General features: G+C 45.0%; 2 protein-coding genes across 3 annotated transcripts in view; both read left to right on the top strand.

Annotated features, from left to right (window-relative positions):
• XPNPEP1 (X-prolyl aminopeptidase 1) overlaps positions 1–16,535 on the top strand; it is a 32,051-nt gene extending 15,516 nt beyond the window's left edge. Inside the window, exons 5-17 of one of the 2 annotated variants that reach the window (XR_013930613.1) lie at positions 996–1,077; positions 2,034–2,244; positions 5,011–5,100; positions 6,418–6,468; positions 7,609–7,667; positions 8,361–8,438; positions 8,939–9,010; positions 10,833–10,893; positions 11,733–11,802; positions 13,021–13,194; positions 13,390–13,525; positions 14,071–14,147; positions 14,841–14,939. Coding sequence is in view for 1 of the 2 variants with exons in the window: in XM_080403464.1 (XP_080259590.1) it covers positions 996–1,077; positions 2,034–2,244; positions 5,011–5,100; positions 6,418–6,468; positions 7,609–7,667; positions 8,361–8,438; positions 8,939–9,010; positions 10,833–10,893; positions 11,733–11,802; positions 13,021–13,194; positions 14,071–14,147; positions 14,841–14,939; positions 15,987–16,115 (1,253 nt within the window). In the remaining variant the exon portion in view is untranslated. Of the gene's footprint in view, positions 1–995; positions 1,078–2,033; positions 2,245–5,010; positions 5,101–6,417; positions 6,469–7,608; positions 7,668–8,360; positions 8,439–8,938; positions 9,011–10,832; positions 10,894–11,732; positions 11,803–13,020; positions 13,195–13,389; positions 13,526–14,070; positions 14,148–14,840; positions 14,940–15,986 lie in introns of those variants that run through there. The other variant, XM_080403464.1, reaches the window with a different exon arrangement.
• A 115-nt stretch (positions 16,536–16,650) lies between these two features.
• The window catches only part of LOC308070081 (uncharacterized protein), an 80,670-nt gene continuing 75,726 nt past the window's right edge, over positions 16,651–21,594 (top strand). Inside the window, exon 1 of the mRNA XM_080403465.1 lies at positions 16,651–18,900. Within this exon, the coding sequence (XP_080259591.1) occupies positions 18,875–18,900 (26 nt within the window). The 5' untranslated portion in view covers positions 16,651–18,874. The remainder of the gene's footprint in view (positions 18,901–21,594) is intronic.

Raw genomic sequence — 21,594 nt, 5'->3', positions numbered from 1 at the left:
AAGGGGGAGAAGTTGCCTTTAATTTTATCTAATTCAATTCACTGTATTAAACTCCAGACAAGTTTCTAGGGATATAGAGAGCCTCAGAGGAGGCTGTAGCCTCCTTACTGCATTGGGAGTCGGCTGAGAGAGGAAGTTTGTACCCATGCAGTGAAGAGTTCTTTGTGGCTCTTTCCTGCTTTCAAGTGACCTACTCCTTCCCTGGGGAGAATCAAACTCTATTTTTACTTTTGTGGCAGAATTTGCACAGTTCAATGAATACAGTGCTGGGTTGTGATTTAGGACATGTTGGTTCTTTTCCCAGCTGTCCTGCTGGCTGGCCTTACTGCTTTGAGTAACTCATTTCAGCTAATTGGATACCCTGGGGTTTTTATTTGACCCTAAAATCAGAGATTTGGAGATGCTGCACATCTACTTCCCCTCTTGACTTTGAAATTTTGTGGCATAAAACCTTTGTGAAAAACCTTAGGACTATGCAGTCTCAGGCTGAGACGTTGGAGGCACCTAAATGAAGCCTCTTTGGAGTATTTTAGTCTTGCCTAGGCTGTCTCCCTCTTCCTTCAAGTATCAAAAGGATTGGAATGAAATGGTAACTTGTAACATTGTCTCCTGGCTGTTGAGAAGTGAGCTTTTGCTGCATTACACAGAAAAGAAAGGGCAAACACTACTTTTTTTTTCTTTTTAGCGTGTGTCCTTGTCTTTTTTTTTTTGGCCTGTGTCTGGTTTCTTCCAAGCCAGCCCTCCTTTAGAAGTTAAACCCCATTTCTTTGCCCGATGGGAGAGTTTAAACTGCAGTTCTGGTGCCATCTCCTGGCAAAAACTTAGGATTGCGGGAAAAACAGCAGGACGTGGGACAGCTGGGTGGGAGCTGGACCCACGGCCTGTACCCGTGACGACTCATTGCTTGACTGTGTTTTGCTGAGATTATTTTTGGCTTTCTCTAATGTTACAAAAGATGAACCAGGACTGTGATTCTTGGCGTTCTTATTTTCCAGGGCTTTTCAACCTCCGAGGTTCTGATGTTGAGTACAATCCTGTGTTTTTTGCATACGCCGTCATAGGAATGAACACAATCAGGTGCTTGTATTCCCCTCTTCTGTCCCCCAAGATACATTTTTCTGTGGGAGAGCTGTTCTAGCAAAGCATTTGTCTTTTCAAAACACCTACACTTGGGCACTTTAATGTCCTTTCTGAGCACTTTGTTTGAACATTAATTACTCTCCTCCCCTGAGCAGAGCTACAGAGGCAGCGAAGAGCTCTGCTGCACTCCTCAGCACCTTTGCTGTCTCGCTGGGTGACTGTGGGTATGATGGCTGAGCCCTCTGTCACCCTGAAATAATGCGGAGGGCCCTTGGAGCCCTGGGTGAAGTGTGGGTAAGAGCCAACATTGGCCTGGACATTGGAAAACTTTTCTCTAATGTCATTGATGAGTCACTTCAAAACTGCAGGGACTGTGTAGGAAAGTTTCAGGGCTGGCTTATGACAGAAGGCTTCTTTCCTGTGACTGCCCCATATAATGAGCCTCAGCAAGCATAAGTCTTTAGAAGAAAAAGAGATGAATCTGCTAGCTATATGCGTCTGAGGTAAAACCTGGCTGGGTGAGTACCAGTTGTATGTGAAGGTGGAGCTGAACTTTCCAATCCAGTAAAAGCAAGAACAATGTGGTACTTGGAACAGTAGCTTTTCAATTTCCAGATGTTGCCCTTAAAAATTAGAGAATGGGCACTATTTGCCTCTCTTTATTCTCTGCTGCATGAAGCGTAATGATGGGATGCAGCCATTTTGAATGTGTCATACAAACAAAAATGTTATCAGCTCCTTTCCTCTTAGCAGGGTGATACGTCTAAATTTCAAAGCAGGATTTAAGTTGTGTGAAGAGCAGTGGTTAAAACAATATAGGCCAAAGTATAGTGCATAATTAACTAACTCCTTTCTCCCTGAAATGTCACCATAATGGTTTCTCCTTCCCTTCTTTACTGCAGTCACTATCAGATGTGGTCCCACCTATCTGTTCTGTCCAATTTGTTTCTCAGGCTCTTCATTGATGGTGACCGGATGATGGACCCAGCTGTGAGGGAGCACTTACAGCTCGACTGTACCCTGGAGCCTGAGTTTAAGATCCAGGTGATGCCCTATGGATCTATCGTGTCGGAGCTACAGGCTGTTGGTGCAGGCCTCTCAGCCAAGGAGAAAGTGTGGCTCAGTGACAAAGCCAGCTATGCTCTGACTGAGGCTATTCCCAAGGTTAGTAGCCCATGCAAGGGAAAATACTTCTCTCTGCTCAGCGTGGTCAGGAACAGTGTTAGTAAGGGCAGCTGGCCTCAGCTTCCCCTCTGCAAAGCATGATGCAGGCTGCAGCTTGTGCAGAAGGGATCCAGCTATGCTGAGGTATCGAGAGGTTGTTAATCCTGGGGTTGCTCTCGCTGGAGCTGCCCTTCCAGTTTGCTAAGCTGATTTATCCAAAGAATTGTCAGCTTAAGATAAGACCAGTATAGTGAGAGAGGGGAGAGGGGGAGGAAACAGGGTGAATTCGGGTCATTCTGTCCATGGATGGAGCATCAGCCTTATGTGGACCAGCAGTGAGAGCTGGAAACTTGCAGAAACTGAAGCAGGGATGTTGAGCAGGATTTTCGGGAGGGGGCATCTGGCTTGATCTGAGCGTCCGAAGATGGTTCCCCTTATATCTTCAAGCCACTAAAGCAAATCAGGCAATATGTGGCATCCAGTACCAAAGACAGGAGGGACAGGGTGATAGAGCTATTGCAGCAGGGAACCTTGCGAGGACACATACAACCTGCAGGCACTGGTTGCCCATGCAGTGAGTGTGTCTGCTGAGGGACAGTTGCAGCATCAGAATAATTTCTGTACAGCTTTATGTGCTATATCTTACCCTTGAACTTTGCTGTCTGGGAGTCATGCAGTCCACTTAATATTCCAGTAGTCATGAAAGGAGATACTCAGGGAAAGACACACCAGCAACTATGAGCAAATAAGCTGGTTTCCATGCATCTTGTGTACATCTCTTGTTTGCCAGAGTTCACGTTCCCTGGAATGCCATCCGGTTTACAAAGCTATTTAGTACCAAACACGTACTGTGAGTAAATATGGGTGGGAGTTAGGGACCAGTGAGTATTTTCCAGATGTTGCCTTGGAAGACCCACGGAACACAATCGGTGCTTGTGCTAGGTTACTAAACAGTCTGGGCTTCCTACCTGAGAATCGCAGGGCTCAGTTGAAGGAGTTGCTGAAGGAAGAACGAAATGGTAAAAAGTGTTTGGCTGTAGGTCTGCATTCACACACCACCAGGTTTCTGCTCCACCAGGCAAGCAGGTATCTCCTGCCTGTTTCATGTGCTGCGTGGTTGTGCTGCAGGTGTGTGTATGATACAGCCATACCTGTGACAACAGAGCTAACTCATGAGGCCTGAAGGCTTTTTCAGTGCACAGGAATTCTAAGAGTGGTCTCAGCTTTGTGTCTTCCCTGCCTCAAGGAACTGTGCATTAGAAAGCAGGAGAGGAAGGACTGAAATGTCTTGATTAAAAATCACTTAGTCACTGAAAGAGCCAAACGTTTCCCAGTTCCTCATGCTGGGCCTTTTTCTCCAGCTGTACACCACTTTACACCAGCTGAACAACTAGCCTGGGGTGCTTTGAAGAACCCCAGTGTTAGAAGTCCATCTACTGTCCGTCTCCATGAAAGCCAAATATTGACGCTGGCGAAAATCCAGTCCATTATTAACACAGATCTGCAAACCCTTTGTAGATCTGCCTACAGCTGCATGTAAATATGCTTTTCACAGAAGATTAATAGAACCTACCAGACTCTAAAAAGCCAAGCCAATCTAAGAATCTGACTATTCAGAAGTTTTGTCCTGACTTTGATAAAAGGACTTTCCTGACTTGTGGCTTCTTCAGTGCTTTAGTTTCTGCATAGTATAGTATAATTGTCTTGCTATTTTTAAGAGTTTGAAAACTGTAAGCCGGTAGGATTTGTGTGAAATTGGTCTTTGCTGAGGGTCTGCCAGGCCTTTCCCATGAATTTGAGTGGTATTTATTGTATGCCGGTGCATTGAAAATAGGAAAACAGCATGCTGCTTGGGCTGTGCTTGTGTAGATGCTTATCCCATCTCCTGATATATAATGGGTAGAGCAGAGAACTGTGGGGCAAAAGACATCGTTCTTGTTCCTTCTTCTGATGCTAAGGGTGGCAAGGCTTGGGCAAGTCACCGTAGTTGGTGTATTTCTGAAGACATGCCCAGAACCGGCTAATCTAAGGACAGCTGATGTTTGGGGAAGTGCACAGTGGTAAGGCAAGTTCTTAATGCAGGGCTGCCCTGTCCAGGCACAGGAAAGCTTTGGCTCGAACTGCTGATGTAAGTTTCTTTCAAAAGTGGGTGGCATGTAAAGCTCATCTTTGCAAAGGCCTTTCATGTTTCTTGGGGCTTCAATGTGTTTGTCAGAGCTGCTGATCGTTAGAAGTGATGATGCTCAGTGCTGGAGAAGTCAGAGTCTTGAGGGGCCTGCCAGGTTCAATTCCAGTGCTTGGTACCCAGGCTGGGTACCTTTTGCTCCTTGCTGCTTGGGGGTGACGAGTAACAAATAAAGGTGACTTTTTAGGTCTCTTTGCACAGCCTAAACTCCACCTTAGTCCCTGGGATTGGTGTTTCTTACTGGCTTTCTCTTGGCCTATAGTGTACATCAGCAACATGAAACCCATGGCTCAGATATTGATATGTATGGTATTTAAGACATCCAAATCTTCACCCTGCTTCGTGGCAAGCTGTTAACTCTTTAGTTCCTTGGATTTCTCTGTGGCTGTTCTTTCTTCAGTCAGGGACTGTTTCTCTTTATTCCCCAGTACACTTTATCTGACTACTGGCAACCAGTGTCTCACAGCACTGAAGGTTGAGAGAGACCGCCAAAGTACAAATTATGGCCAGGCTGAGATATTAAACCTCTAGGATTATGTAGTCTGACTAATCCACAAGTAATCCCTGTCCTTCTGCTGCAGGCTTACAGATACCTCACCCCATATACCCCCATCTGCATTGCAAAAGCTGTGAAGAATGCATCAGAAACGGAAGGCATGAGAAGAGCACATGTAAGTGAAGCCTTCAGAGCCTCCTTGCACATGACAACAGGTTTGCTTTATGTTTAGGGAAAGAGATTACATTCTCCTTTCAGTTTTAGTGTTTTGGATTAAAAAGCAGGTAAGAATTTGGATGGCAGGGTAAAAATGGTTATCTGTCAGACATCTGCTGTTGAAGCAGGTTTTTTGCTTGTTTAGCATTCCCTCGGGATGAAGAGCAACATTTGTAGTAGTGGGGTATTACCAACCATACTCTGTTGGAAGACTGTGCAGACTTGAGAAGTGTTATTTAGATTATGGGTCCTCAAAGGGATGTTCTCTCCCCTTTGCCAGTTCTGTTGTCTTTCTCAGTGGAGCCTTCAAATTGTTATCACTTGAATAAACACAACCTAAAGAACACAGAGAAATTCTTCGACGCATGGTGCAAAACACAGGCCAAGATGTTCAGAAACAGACGGTGTTCTCAAAGCATTTTGGTTTTGTGTCATCATCATGACACTCTGGAAATGATGCTGATTTCTCAGGAGGCTTCATATTTTCAAGCAAAGAAGCTGCCTGTGAAACAGGTTCATGGTGGGGCTGGAGTTTGTCTTGCTTATTTCCTGTTAATTTTCAAGCAGCAATTTTTGCAACACAAGAAGTATGCTAGTTAAAACAGGGCTGGCAGTTCTGAACTTGTCCCATGTTTTCTGCTAGCTTCTTGGGAACTGCTACTTTCAGTGCTTTTCTTTTCCTGTTACTTAAGGGAAGTAAAAATACTTGTACTGAGCAGAGACACTTCATTACTTGCCACCTGAGGACAAAATTGTGCCTTGCTCTTGTACACTTGTCTCTTGCTTCTTGCCTCTGCATGCTGCAAACGTGTAGAAAAAAGGAAGAAAAACAGGGGTTATCAGGCAAGAATGAAGCCAGGAGCTGTGACAGACTGTGGTGCCTGTGTGCCCAAAGGGCATGTTCCCCTGACACATCACCAGATGTGTTGTGTGGTTGCCTTCCACGATCTGAAATACACAATCTTGTGTGTTAAAGCAAGAGAGACTTGAAAGTTGTGTGAGGTAAAGCCAATGTTTGCTAAGTACTTGGTAATTCTTCACAGTAAGATACTTCCCAGCAGTAAGCCTTTATTAATGTTTATTTAGTTGTCCAGATACATTTCTAGCGCTTGTGTTAATTACAGGGTGCAGAACTTGGAAAGACCACTTAAATAATCTGTTAGTTTATGTTTCTGAAACTTGCAGGTTGAATTTTTTGCATCAAAACCTCTTTATACTGTGGCTTGATAAATCTTTATTCTTTCAATTTCCTTTTCTTGTGCTTATCTTAACATAGATTAAAGATGCTGTTGCCCTGTGTGAGCTCTTCAACTGGCTGGAGAAAGAGGTAGTGTATTAATTTTTTTTAACTTGGAGATTTTATTGCCATGTAAAACTCTGCATTAGCATAACCTTTTTGGTAGTCTTTATAGTGCCTTTGCTAAAAGTGGGGAAACAGTTGGGGTTTTACCTGTGTTTTTTGGGGGATTTCAATCATGCTTTCATCCAAAGCTGAATGAATTGAAAACATACTCTCATTCATTTTACACAGACCAAAGCCAGAGCATATGAGAAATGACCTGAACAGGCTTAATATAGTTTTAATACTATCTTGTGCTGGTTTGGTATTGTAAATCATGAAATAATATCCAATTTGATACAAAGAATTATTCTCATCAGTCAGTATTGTCTGGCAGTATGGACAGATTTGACGTTTATGAATGGAGAGGTGCAGTCATGCCCAGTGAAAATGCAATAAAGACAATTTACTCATGTTTTCTCTGGGTTACAAGTACACGGTGAAGGTGCAGAGTGCTAACTGTTACTCAGCAGCTTAATAAGCTGTGCTCCTTCTGTGCTACTGCCTGTCTGAGTCTATTGACTTTACCTATGGAGATGGCTTGATGACTTCCAGAAGGTGCCTTTTTACATGTCTGAGTACCTCAACAAGTCTGCCTCAGGGATTATGAAACGTAACTCTTGCTCCCCTTTGCCTGCTGTCCAGTCCTGGGGAAGTTGTCTCACAGGTTTTAATTTATCAAATGCTGAAAGTAAAATTTCACATCCTTTTGTTTTTCCTGCAACTGCTTCAATTTCGGATTTAAAAGCATAAAAATTCTGCTAATACTATGGGCTGTTGGAGAGAACTGATTAAGCTTAGTGTAACCTGTCTGTGAAGAGATACTGCCTTATGAGGTGTTACCTTTGTATATATCTCAGTGAAGTTAATACTGCAGTAACCACTAACTGCTCCCTAGTCAGGGTTCAGCAGTCCTGCTTTGACTGTCTCTGCTTCCCACTTCTCGCATGTGCTGCGAAGTATTGCTAGGTTTGTGTTTATCATTCCTGAGGAATGAGGACAGAAAACCTGGAAAGGCGCCACTTCGAGAATGGGTTTCATAATGCACAGATGAAGCCCAGTGCTTAAGCGTATAGCATTTTCTTTACTTGTTGGTGTACTAATTCAACCTACATCTCTGCCCACTAGGTTCCAAAGGGAACAGTAACAGAAATAATTGCTGCAGACAAAGCAGAGGAGTTTCGCAGGTAAAAAGTAAATCCTCTGTGAGGGTGTTTTCTTGGTGGCTTTTTTATCCTTTTCTTTTTTTTTTGTTTTAGTCTTTAGAAGTCTAGAACATGCATATATTTTACCTGAGGACAAACCATTACTACAGGATTTCATTGAACACTTAAAAGAGTTGTGGAAGAATTGGGTCTCTTGGGAGATACAAGTCCCAGCCCACTGGATCATACCTGCTTTCCTTTTGAGATAGCAATGAGAAGTGCTGCAGGTTAGGACACTTCAATACGAGATAGTTGCTTTCTTACTATGGAGGAATTGATGTAAGAGTTAGATTTTCTCCTCTTCTGATGGGAGAGTGAGCAGCATTTGTATTGAGAGATACTCCCATGTGTATGTCAATAGGACCTCTGAAAATGCCTTTGAGCAAATAAGTAACAAAGAAGAAATTGTTCAGGTCATCTCATCCCTGGGTGGTCTGTGGTGAATTTTTTGCTTGTAAGGAAAGGCTAGAGATGGAAGGCAGGTTTCCACATGGTTGGGACGACAGGGCTCCAATCTGTTCAGTTCTTCTACCTGAGTGTACTTGCCCACGTGGCTTTCAGGGCTAAGGGGAATGCTGAGGTGATGTGAAATTAAGGATGGGGCACTCCAGGTGCCACCGGTGCCTGGTGTACTCCTCTTGCTTGTGCTGTAGTAATGACAATCTTTTCTTTCAGCCAACAGAAAGACTTCGTTGAATTGAGTTTTGCTACCATATCAAGCACAGGTCCAAATGGAGCCATCATTCACTACAAGTAAGAGAAACGCCGCTTCTCCTTTCATCCTTGAGCAAACATAGTTGGAACAAGCTGTCTGGCTTCTTTGTGGAGTCACAACAGGGAGATGTAGTCGCTGTAGATTGCCATCTTGCTTTATTCCACCAGAGCTTCTGCACTTACTAAATAAAGATCTCTGCCTGCTGGCAGCATGCACGTACTATGATGATGATCTGCTCAAGGGCCATAGAAAAGGGCTGTTTTGGGTGCAGAAGTCTGTGAAGGGTGAATATGAAGTCCAAACTGTTCTGAAATACATCCAGGAACAGATGTTGAGGGTTTTGCTGGAAGCACTATTTACTGTAGACAGATATATTCCTCTGTATGATACTTGGCTCAGCATGTGTGGGATTTCCATCATTGCCACAAGAAATCAGAGCTGACAATCTAAGCTGGCACTTAAGATGGTTTCTGGACTGCAGACTTGGGCTGGAGACCTTAAAACTGTGGAACAAACCCCTTTGTGTTTAACTAAACAGGCCAGTTCCTGAGACCAACAGAACGCTGTCTGTGAACGAGATCTACCTGCTGGACTCAGGAGCACAGTACAAGTGAGTGGGATGAATGGTGCTGAACCTCTGCGTTTTCTGTTCCCAGTGACCACCTGCAGGGTCAACTCACAGCTGCTGGGACAGGCATGGCAATGTTTAGTTTCGACTGCAGTGCCATTTCACAGAGAGCCTGCTCACTGTAACCCCTCTAGAGGGAATTTGTGGGGTTCTGAATATAGCCAAGCGCATCAGTCAGTGGGTGACTGATCCATGACAGGAGGCCTGACCTAGGCTCAGGACAGCAGATGAGGGCTGCTGACAAGCCTTGTCTGGGGTAGGGGACGAGGTCTAAAAGCACGGTTCCTGTCTGGGTCCCATTACCAGCATGATGGTAGCAGTGCTGTAGCTGGTGGTGCATGCTCCTGTCTGTTGCAGCTCTGCTCACCTGGCACATTGGTGTTAGAGCTGTAGGGAACAGGGAGCAGGCCTCACTGCCCTGGTTTAGCTGTGGGCTCCCTACACAGCAGCCTGCACAGCTGAGTGAGGCATCTACCCTGCCAGCATCTGCTCTGTGGGCAGATTTGACTGATGTTGAAGTCAGAACAAGGTGGGCAATGGAGCAGGACAGCACTGCCCTGTGGTGTTCTCTGCCTTTCCAGAGAGGCAAGGTTTCTCATCCCAGTGGCCACTTGGGTCTCAGGTGGTTTTGGAAAGGCATCACCTCGGTTGACTCATTCAGTGCTGTTTTGACAGTGCTATTCAGTGGCCTCTATCTCTGAAGCTGTTTACTATGGAACTCTTGACTCCATGGAAAATAAAAGAGGTGATGTTTTTAACCAGTGTAAATAGATGAGAAACGGCTTGTTCAGAAAGATGCAGGACAGGCCTGCCTGCTGCTTTGAAATGAGCTTTGTCTTTAGAGCTATGCCTTATTGTTACGTCAGTCAGTCAGTCAGAGCTTTGAAAGAGAACCATTACAGACACTGTTTGGTTAGAATTTACAAGGAGATCAAGGAGATATTTTTTTTTTCTCTCTCTCCGCCCCCATCCCCCCCCCCCCCCCCCCCCCCCCCGATGGCCTAATTAACGATTTCCTTAGTGGCACTATGAAAATCAGCCCTTTGAATACGATGTAAGCTGGACGTCAATGGCACTTACTACAACATTGTGACGGGGATGTTCTACTTGTCCCTGCTGAGAAGTTAAACCATGAGTTCTTTGTGACCGTGGCCTGTGTGTGCTGAGGAAAAGCATAGTCACTGGAGTGAGTGTTTCTTGAGAACTCGGTATTTCCAGAGCCTCTGTTTTTTGACAGCAGGCTCAAAATGATATTTGTAGAAGGAACTCGGAGCCAATTTCTGACACCTCAGACTAACCCCTATCCAAATGTTGGATAACCTCTAGAAATCTTAGCACAAGACATACCCCCTTATGCTTCCCTTTCCTGAGCTGGTAGATGTCATTTGTGCGTAAGTATGTATTTTTAAGCTGCTAATGAATCATCTTCCATACAAGTAGACTAAATTTGATGTTCTGTTTTCAATGGGTAGGTATCAGTTGCTAAACCTTAAATTAGCAGCATTTTTATGAGCAGTTTAGATTCTAATTTGTGAAGGCTTTGGGACGCTTATGGATGAAAGATAGCATTTTGAATTGTAAATCATTATTGCTACATCTGGGACGTGTGTTCAGGAATTTGTGAGATTAGGAACTGTTACATCATCAGTCTTGTGTGGCACAGAGCAGATGACTTTACCCAATTACAAGCTAGGTTGGTTTGCTGCAGTGTGACTGGGTTTCCTGTGCATTCTCATTTTGATCTCTTTTCTTCCAACTCTCGCTCCCATCCCTTTGCCTCTTGCATCTTCGTTTGCCTCTGAAGAGATGGTACAACAGATGTGACCAGGACAATGCATTTTGGCACACCATCAGCCTATGAAAAGGTAAGTTGGCATCTCAGTGTGGTTTGCAATCTGACTCTTACGATTAGAGACGATTAAACAAATTAGTAATGTGCCCTACTGCTATATAGACAAAGTGCTTTATGGAATATCATGTATTTAATGATATGTGACAGCATTTTGATAAAGACTGGAAAGGAGGCTGTCAGACTTCAGACTTCCAAAATACAAACTAAGTGATTTAGGGAATGGCACCTTTCTATCTTAAAATGCACACCTCTCATCTGAGAAGTGGCATGTCTGCTCTAAGAAACAATAAAATCGATGGGCTGAAGATAAACATTACTGGCTTGCTGGGAGTTAGTGGGGTTTAACGTAGTGCAAAGCTCAGTGTCTGATGCAAAGCTGCAGTGGTGGCTTGTGTCTAGTGTACCATATCAAAAACCAGTCTCAGACTTACCTGAGAAGGTAAGTGTTGGAAGTTCAGCAATATAATTTTGTTGATTTGAAATTGCTTCTTTAATTAAAACTAATGTCATCATTATAGTTTGCTCAGTGATGAAAATATGCTGTAGGGTATGCTCAGGAAGTAAAAATACAGCCACAAAGACAATCACTCATGTAGGTCAGGTGAACCCTACTGCTAAACCTGCACTCTTGAGTTTGTGACACACTCCATAATTAGCAGAGAAAGATCTTGGGAGTCATTTAGAATCTTTCTGCTCATGGTTTGCTTTGGCATTGCCAGCCATAGGAGAGCACGAGCAAGTCTTTCCAGATCCTCCACAATTTGCTACAAGATGCAGTCTTCCTCTCCATTGCTGGGGAAGGCAAAGTTTTTGCCTCTCCCTGTTTACTTATGGCACACATTTCTTTGACAGGAATGCTTCACCTATGTCCTGAAGGGACATATAGCTGTGAGTGCAGCCATCTTCCCAAATGGAACCAAAGGTGGGTTGGTGAGTTGGAGTGTTTTGACCCACAGCAGTGACCTCTGAAGAACCATTACGTGGTCTGAGAGCAACATTATGGTTGACAGGTCCAGATGTGTTAGGCACATGTTGATGTAACTATCTGTCTGTTTCCATCACAACATTTTGGATTCTGGATTACTGATGCCTTCTCCCTCGTCATCAACCAGTGCTGAAAATTTTGAGGAGGGAAGTCTGAAGGGTGTTCAAAGTGCTCTGGTTCTAGGATGATGCTGATTTTCAACAGTCAGTGGCACTCCAACACACCTGTTGCCCTTCTGTGCTTGGAGGTTGTCTGTATGCTTTAATCATGGCCCCATCAAATCGAGAGGTCACATTCCAGCTTCAAAAGGACCAGCCAATTCTCTTCCAGTTAATGTGGAATCTCTTTTATTTGTGAGCAGCATGGGAAAATGACACACAAAGGAGCTGTTTTGATTTTATGCAGGAGAAGCTGTGACATACACTCAGTCCTGGTGAATTTGTTGCAGAGTTATTTTCTCCCTGATAAGACACCTTACACGAAGGTGCTTCTTTTTAGAGTTTTCTGCAGTTTGCATTCTTGGAAAAAAAGTGAGGAAAAAGCAGCCGTGTAGTGGTACCAAAACCCCAACTGAAATTGGAGGGTGTCAGAACTTGGACACATGGGCTTGGTGTTCACATGCAGGCAATGCAAATTCTCTGCATTGTGGCTGAAACAATCTGCAATGGCTGGCAATCCAGGCAAGAAGTCTGGCTGATTAGTTCAGCAAATACTATTGGCAGATCTACTTTTTGTTCGCTTAGTGCAGCTACCTTTAAGAAAGGTGCTGAATTCTCTGTGGGACATTTAACCACTCAGTGCTTTCCTGAAAGCCCCAGTGGAGCAAGCAGCAGTGCAATGTTTCTTTTACAGACCATCTTCTGAGAGCTGGGTGACAGGAGAGTGAGAGAGAGGGGGGGCTCCTTAGCTGAGAAAGGGCTTGAATGTCAGGCTTGCCAAATCTGCCCTGTGACTTCTAACAATCCAATTAATTCCTTTCTTTGTTTTTTGGTAGTTTTTTTGAGGGGGTGCTGGTGGATTGTTTTGTTTATTTGGTTGGGTTTTTTTCCCCGTGTTTTCCAGGTATGAGCCTTCAGTGTGATTATCAGCATCTCAGAGGGAGCCTGACTTGTTCAAATTCTCTCTCCCTGTCTGTCTCTTTTCCTTGGCCTGCAGGTCATCTTCTAGATTCCTTTGCCCGCTCTGCCTTGTGGGACTGTGGTTTGGATTATCTGCATGGGACAGGACATGGAGTTGGCTCTTTCCTAAATGTACATGAGGGTCCTTGCGGCATTAGCTACAAAACCTTTGCAGACGAGCCTTTGGAGGCTGGCATGATCGTCTCTGATGGTATTTAGCATTGGTGATTCTCTCTGGTTGCTGGGGGAGGGACCAAGCTCTTCTAATGTGCAGGGGGAATAAATCTGACAATGGTATAATGGAAAGGTGGGATCATAAGCTCTGGTCCCGCCTCCTGTTATTTTAATTGTCGTTTAAGTTCTATAGGTAAAGACCCTCATTTTGGCTCTTTCTCCTTCCATAAAGCATCTTTGCAGTTGGGTGCTGCAGGCCTGCTTCCTGCTCTCTGCAGTGCAAACCTCAGCAGAGCTGTGATGCTGACCAGCCCAGCTCTGGCATGCTGCCTCCTGTTCTGCAGTGGAAGAGCTGGCTACAGTACAAGGTGGACACTAAGTTTTCAGGAGATAATCCTGTCTTTGCTATGGGCTTTTTGAGGCAGCTGTTAAATCTTTATGTGCCTTACTCTTCCAGTAGTCAATTAACAGCCTGCTGGGGTTTGCTGAGAGACTTATGTTCTTTCAGGGCTGCAAAGTCCTCTCAGGGAGTCAGGGGAATACTCTCTAAAATAAGTGTTTTGGGGAAGGGGTTACCCACCTGCCTTTGATAAAGACATTAACGTTTTCAGAGTTTCTGGTATTTGGAACACATGTACTCTCTGCTGTCTCTTGACTTGCAAGGAGACTCTCTGAGCTCGAGGGCTGTCTGTCTTGTTTCTCCTGTCTTTGAGAACTTTTGCTGTCACCTTGCTCGGGGCTTCTGTGCAGATTAAGTAGAGTCAGAAATTTGTTTGCTTCTGTGGATGCCTGATGTCAAGATTGCTTAGTGACTTCAGTGGACTAAAGCCATGGCGGGGAAGTTTGGCCATAGGGAATAAGTATTTGCACAGTGCAGCTGTGTGGCTTAGTTAATTGCTGTCTGTTTCTGCAGAGCCTGGGTATTATGAAGATGGGTCCTTTGGGGTCCGAATAGAGAATGTCGTGCTCGTGATCCCTGCTGAAACCAAGGTGAATGACCTGCTCAGGATACACCTTTCTTCATGACTCACTGCTTATAAAACTTAAAGTACTGGAACTTGAGATGGGACTATGCTTCAGACAGTTGAATCCTACTCAAGACTCCTAGTCTCCAAAACCCTGCTTTGGTGGAGAATGATTCTCTGATTCTAAGTCTCCTTTGCTAGTGGCAGCACAGAAGACAGTTCTGCTTCTCCAGAGTTTCCATAGGTTGAAATTTGTGTGTGAGAGTTGTTCTGAAATGTTTCCTGTCTGGATGTCAAAGACCAGAAGCATCTTTATTCAGCCCCTTGGAGTCATTGCTCTAGAGCTGGTTGATCTTCTCAAGCTGTGATTTTCTTCTCTTGATATGGTGGCAGCAGAACAAAAGCTACAGACAGATTTCGACATTTTAATTGCCAGTCTGGCTGAGTTACGCTTTTAGAAATGCCAAACATGAAACTGAGTCCTGTACAATTGTGACCTGGGACATGGCCTTTAAAAAGTGACCACTGAAAGAAATAACTAAGGTTTATATTGCAATTCTTTGCTTGAACTGTAAGAAAAATGTTATTGTAAGTTGTTGCCCTTTTGTCTGAGCATTCCATGGGTTGTTCTGTAGTGATGACATGAACTGAGGAGTAAGTGTGATCTGGCTAGAGCTGTTTCTAAAAATCTACAACCCTATTTTTCTTTCTGCTGCAGTACAACTTCAAAAACAGAGGGAGCCTGACTTTTGAACCCTTAACCCTGGTTCCAATCCAGAGGAAAATGATTGATGTTAATTTGCTGACACAGAAAGAGGTAAGTGGAACAGCAGGTTTGCATTGCTTTCTTTGCACTAGAATGAGCTTGTTATGTTCTGTTTACAAGAACCACTGGTCTCTGTTCTGTTTCATACATCCAAAGAGCAATCCTGACCAATCTGACTTAATTTTAAACTTGATCCAGCTTTGAGTGGGACGGTAGACTAGATGAGCTCTCCAGAGGTCCTTCCAATCTAAATTATTCTGTGATGAAGGCAGCAAGGACCCCTCTGATGTTTTGGTGGTTCCCTTGATACGATATTTGCTGTTATCATCTCTTCTCTTTTCCTACTCCTGCATTAATTTGCTTCTGTCAGACCATCGTGCTGTGTCCCTGGAGACATGCTAATGTCTGTTCCATGTTCTTGTCTGTACCTACTTGTGACCAGTCCCATTCAGCCACACCACATTCTGCAGTGCATATGGACTCTGAGCAGACATCACTGATACCTGCTCAGCAGCATTTATCTCCCTAATAGCTTTATACTCTACACTTTCTATTTACGTCTCCCACTACCTTCACCATGGTGTGTTTCATTCTGTTTTTCTACCATACTCTTTATTTTGCCTCAATCCATCTTCCTTTTCGGAGTGATAATCCCGTTTGCATTTCCTTTTTCTGAAGAGGACTGTGAAGAGTACCCAGATCTGCCATAAGGTTACTTGTTCAGATCAACAGGGCAATTGTGTCTCAGGACTGCATTGTTCAGTTACAAATTTGCAAAGCTATTTACTAGACTATGCTAAAGTAGCTCTTCTGACTTGCTGGAGGCAGCAATTTGCAGAGACTTTGAATATGTGTCAGCTGAACTGAACCTTGGCTCCTCTGAAAACCTGGGACGAATTGCTCATCAAATTTACAAGTCACTTCAATAGATCAGAGGTTTGTCTTTTTAGGATAGGATCCCATCCCAGGCTAACAGCTTAGTCCTAAAGGGCACGGGGGCCTTTGGCTTTGTACTGTGTGACTTTGGCTGTACATAACTTGTAAGGGCACCAGTTCTTCTGTGGTTATGCTGAATGCCATACCCCTCCGTTTCTCTAGTGTAACTGGGTGAACGACTACCATCAGAAGTGCAGGGAAGTAATTGGAGCGGAACTGGAGAGGCAAGGCCGTCACGAAGCTCTTCAGTGGCTCATCCGGGAGACGGAGCCTGTCATCAGAGTTCAGTAGCAGCACAGTTGTCTGCGGTGTGTAGAACATCAGGACTGCTCGGTGTCACAGTAAGGTCTTCTTGGCCCTTGACACCACTGGGAGAATGTTCTTCAATAAACCTTTGGAAATCAAGAAGGGATTTCATGTGGTGTATCTCTCCCTGCAACATGTGTGGGTAGTTTGGGGTAAGGAGGGTTACTGTCTGAACAGTTTTTTGTGGGGAGGGGTGGAGAATAGAAAGCAAACAAAATAAATAAGTGTGTTGCCTTTGAAATGGGCGTCTTACTGAAATAATGTTTCTAAGAGGCAATACTGGAATATTTTATACTGTCTGGTTTTTCACTGTGAAAACTCAGTATTTTTGCATACTTGGGTTTCAGTTGCTAAGATGCTGCCCACACAGCAGGACTGATTACTAAATAAAAGATTCCAACCCGCTGTTTGCTCCGTCTGCCTTCTCTTGCAGTCAGTGGGTTTGATATCTTGGGTTTGATAGCTTGAAGAAGGGCAAGAACCAGATAATTCCACCTTTATATATGCATCCAGCTCAGACAGTGAAGAAATATGTATAGGGCTGCCCTGTGCTAGGCACTGGGCAGATGTATAGAGAGGCCTGCCAGGAGCAGCCAGTTCTGCCAGGTTGTGGAAGGGATGTGACGACACCAGAGGTTTATGTGTTCACACCACCCAGGCCAGTACTTCTGTCTATTGTTATGGCTTACTGAGTACTCTTATAATCCTTGGCAGCGCAGGATGTGAGGGCAGTATCATGGAATTAGAGCTTTTCCTGGATAAAAAGCAATTATTAAGTGGTTTGTGTTGGGTTTTTGTTTGTTTGTTTTTTTTTTTGTTTTTTTTTAAAAAGCCTACAATGGACAAAAGAAGGCCCTTGCAACTTTGATTCAGAATCAGCCTGGCTTGGGTTACCAGGTGTGCTCTGGATGGCTGAGCAGCACACAAAGACATCTCGTGGTTAAGTGAGCTACTGCAAGTTAAACACTGGTAGGAGAGCTTCCCTGCCCCGGAGTTCTCTGCTCTGTGGTCTGAAATTCACTGTGTGCAGGTGCGTCAAAGCATTCTCCATGTTACAAGATGGCAAAAGAATACTTTTACTAAAATAAGTAGTCGTTCTGTAACATTTACACTGAAAGTGTTTTGATCAAACCTCAAGTTCAATCTGAGATCTAAGAAGAGTAATTACGTAACAGCAACTCAAATTCCTGAGGTTTTAAAGAAATGTTCTGTGCAAATGGATGTGTTGGTATACCTCATTTTCTTCCCCCCCCCGAGAAATTCTGAGAGAGAAATAATAATCTCTGTTCTATGGCATGAAATCAGTATTTCCTTTGAGAGTTCTGGAAATTGGAAGCAGTATTGTGTAGCCAGACAAAAGGCCTAGGAAGAGAAACACAAGTTGCCTGGCCTTCTAGCTATGTTATCCAAGAAGGTGATAAAACAAAAGTGCAGTAAGTGCTTTAAAAAGGTCATTTTCACACCCCAGCCCCTGCAGATAGGTATGTGTACTTAAATCTGCAAGTTGTTTCCCACCGCTGCCTGGCAGTACTAGCTTTCACCTCGGCTGTGTCTGTGGGAACCCAGCTCACACGCCACCCAGTCTCGTGAGGATGTGCTATCAGCTCGAACAGATCGAAGAAAGCATTTCTACAAAAGGTGCATCTTGCCTCTGTAGGTCCTGACTGTGCCACAGGATCAAAGGATGAGTGAGGGATCTCCCAGCAGCTTGTGCTGAGACAGGTCGGGACTTTCCCAGCAAAATCGATGTGCATGCAGTGAGGCTGAACCATCATGGAGGTGTCAGCTGAATGCTGCAGCCTCCCCCCGCCGGTGGGAGACCTCTGAGGCTGGCAGGCAGCTGCTCTCTAAGGTGATGGTGGACGTTCAGGCAGATAACTGCTGGTTGGTGTAGACCCGTGGCGGGGCTGCACTGCAGATGTTCCCAAGAACGGCGTCCGGGATGTCCTGGCAAAGACCCAGCCTGGGTAGGTCTCTCCTCAAACTCAAGGGCAAGTGTTTCCCACGGGAAGGCAGGAGAGGAGAATTTCTACCAAATGGTGAAACGTGACAGCCAGGGGACCTTTTTTCCTCTTGACACAAAGCCACTGTGGTTTGCTCAGGCACCTCAGTGGGGAGACACGACACTGAAAGTGATTTTCTGGGTTTGAATGGCCTTACTAGACCTTTTCCCCACCTTGATCCCTTCTTTGCAGTCAGACGCCAAGCTGGGGCCATTCCCATCCAGATCCCAGAAATTCATGGCTCCTTCCTGTCCCAAGGTCCCTTCCAGCGCACAGGGCCAGAGCTGGGGCAACCCAAACTTGTCTTCTCCCTTAGGCACTAGCTCAAAGAGCCTCAGCAGATACCTCCTGCCCATCACTCCCTAGCCCGTCCCTCCAAGCCCTGCGGGCTTTTGCTGCAGGGAGTCTGCTGCTGTATCCTGGTCACAGCTTGGAGATCTTTACCCCTTTCTCAGATTTAGCACCTCAGCAGAGGGAGACAGGGTGCTCTGCAGGGCTGGCTGACACGCATTCCTGGCTCGATGGCATTTGTGTCTCTCCAATTCACTCCTAGAAAACACAACTACATGTTACATCCTTTCTGTCTGAGCTTCAGCTTTCCAATGGGAACTAAACTTGGCTGCTTCTTTTTTCACCTTCTTCCAGGCGTTATTCCATTAGTGCCTGTTTTTCCTGGGTGGTCTCTGCCTTCCTCTCTCCTGTGGAAGGAAAAAGTTAAGGAAGAGAGGAGCAAGGAAAAGAATGAATGGAAAGCAAGTTCCTCTCAGGTTTGGGTTTTATTTTTTTATGAGTGTCATCCACAGAAATGACCATAAAATTATGATGTTCAAGGGAAAAGTGTAATTTGGTTTGATTTTTTCCCCCCGTAGAGGCTTTCTTTGTTACTGTTGTGGGAAGGAAGGGGCATTTTCAGTAACAACATGCTTAATGTCTATTTTCAAGCCATTCCGTTCTGCAGTACTTTTAACCCAGTGGGCATCTCACAGTTTTAGATCATGCTGCAAAGCACGTTTCTGCTCCTTGTACAGCCTCTCTTACAGGGGTGCTTATTGGGATAAGCTGGTCTGGTCCTGTCACTTCATCCAACCCAGGAGCTCAGTGGGCAGTTGTACCTCACCACCACCTGATCCTGTTTCTACCCATGGGACAGGACTTCAGCAAATGCAAACCAAACACAAGTTCCATGTAGCCAATCTGATTTACGTCACCAGAGTGCTTTTCTCACTGTCCCCTGCCCAGCTGTTTGTCAATGTTTGTGCTAGAAGTCTCCAGCTATGCTATTACCGTCTTTGGGGGCTCTGAAATTCTTTGTTTCCCTTGGAATAAAAATGTTACAGAAGGAAACAGACCCTATTTTTCAGAGAGGAAAATCCATATTGGCTTTACTGTTCAATCCCGTATCATGATGTGTGCATTGGCAGCGTGCCTGTTGGTGTACAAGGCTTTAAAGGCAAACAGACCAGTTCTCCTTGAGCAGAGGTGTTCATATTCATTCATCACTAGAAACAAATGCACCTTCCCTCCATGAGCCAGGTGACTGCTTGGCTTCCTCACAGTCACCCCTCCTTCCTCAGTCTGTGGGTATTACCTTAAGTGTGCCTGGCAGCTGTAAAATCCAGTTGGGTTTTTTAACTTAAATGGCTCATAACTCACCTGTAATGGAAACCTCACTATTGTTTGCATGACTATTAAACCCATCATTTTCCATGACAGCTATTGAGGCATGTTTTGATTTACCCCAGCCCAGCCCTAGAAAGAAAAAGAAAACTTCTGAGAGTGTCGTTGCTGAGGAGTTCCTCAGCAAACCCATCAAACCAGCCTGACGTTCTGACTGCACGCGTGAATTAGTTGCCCAGTAATGATGAGGGGCCAGGGTGTGCTGTGGGGCACGAATCCTTATTCCTGTGGTTCCTTCTGCTGATGGTGAAAGGGAGAGCCAGGTGGATGAAGTAGCCAGATATTAAAGCTGTCCTGAGGATCAGCTACCTCTTCTCTGTTGCATGGTGCTCTGTGGGGTCTCCTCTGGGTGGTGTGTGGCTGAGGACAGCATGGAGCACACCTGCATTTGAGTGATGCTTGTGAGAGGCTGAATGAGACTCCTCAGTCATGCAGGCAACTGCCTGACCAACACCTGCTTGTTGGCACCTCATGCCTGGAAAGGACCTGTCTTTGCCCAGTGCTGTCTCCTTTTTGCACTCAGTGGGGGTGAGCTGGCTGCTGGTGCTAAGGACTGTTGGCATTTATTTTTGTTGGCTTGTAGCAATTCACACCTTATTCCTGGAGTCCTTTATTTTTTCGGGGAAGTAACTGCAGGCCCGGGCATCTGGCAGAGGTGTCTAGATCAGGAGTTAAATAAGTTGCTCGGTGTCAGCGCCCTCAGCTTGTTTTACATGATTAGGACAAAACTCCCCATGGCTTTAGATGTAGTAAAAAAAAAAAAATGAAACAAGAGCCTCTGGAGGGTAGAAATATGAACCGGGTTAGTGCTTAATTAAGTTGCCTGTTAACAGTTCTGTAGCAGCCTGGAAGAATTTTAATGTACCAATTAAAGCAAGGAGCTATCTCCTCAGCTTTCCACCACCTCTGGGGACGCTGTCAAGAATGGGGAGCTTGCAGATCAAGTCCTGTTTATTTTGCTCCTTCCAGCTTGTTAAAATCGTTCTAAATTTGGGATGTGGCTGATGCCTATGGACATGTTTGCTTCCATGAGGCCATAGAGTGATGTCTGTCTGATGAAGATTAGCATGGGAAGGAAATGGGCCCATAATTCTGTCTGACCGCATAAACCCCCTCCTGTTTTTTATGGTTTCTCTGTGTTGCTGCATGAGGAGGAGGGGGTTGGCTGTAGGGTGGCTCCATGCCGACAGTGGGGATGTTGGTTTGGCATATACAGCCCGGACAGCTGGTGTGGGCTCACAGCGTCTGTTTGGAAGGGTTGTGCCAAGTTATCCTGCCTGTTTTCTGGCTGTCCTGTCACCATGTTGCAACACCCTTCAGGAGCTTGTCTGGCTCCATCATAAGGTGCACAGATGGGAGGTCCCCCTCCAAATGCACCTTGTGCGAGGTGATCAGAGAGCATGGCTGCTCTGATGACTAGGAACCTTCTGTTTTACAGCCAGAAGGTACTTAAGGCCATTTTAGCCCTGTTTGCTCAAATTGCTCTTTCTTCCTGCTTGTTTCCCTCCTGAAGACACTGCTGAGCAGCGCCTGTACCTCCTGCCTCTGACCAGTACGAACAGGCTGTCCTTGTGCCATCACTGCGCCCCAGCCCACGCCCATCCTTGCTCCAGGAGGAACTCTTGAGAGGACTTACTAGCAAAATCATAAGGGCTTTAATCTTCACATTCCTTGAAAGCTGGATTTTTGGAAGAAGAGGAAGAAATTTAATCCCAGGGTTGGTGTGTCATGTTATGTTCTCAGACATTTGTAATGTATCTTGAATTTGGACAGGCCAAGCTTGG

The sequence above is a fragment of the Falco punctatus genome, assembly GCF_963210335.1.
Source record: "Falco punctatus genome assembly, chromosome: 9".
Lineage (NCBI taxonomy): Eukaryota > Metazoa > Chordata > Aves > Falconiformes > Falconidae > Falco > Falco punctatus.
The sequence above is the reverse complement of the archived record's forward strand: the minus strand, read 5'-3'. Positions and strand labels throughout refer to the sequence as shown.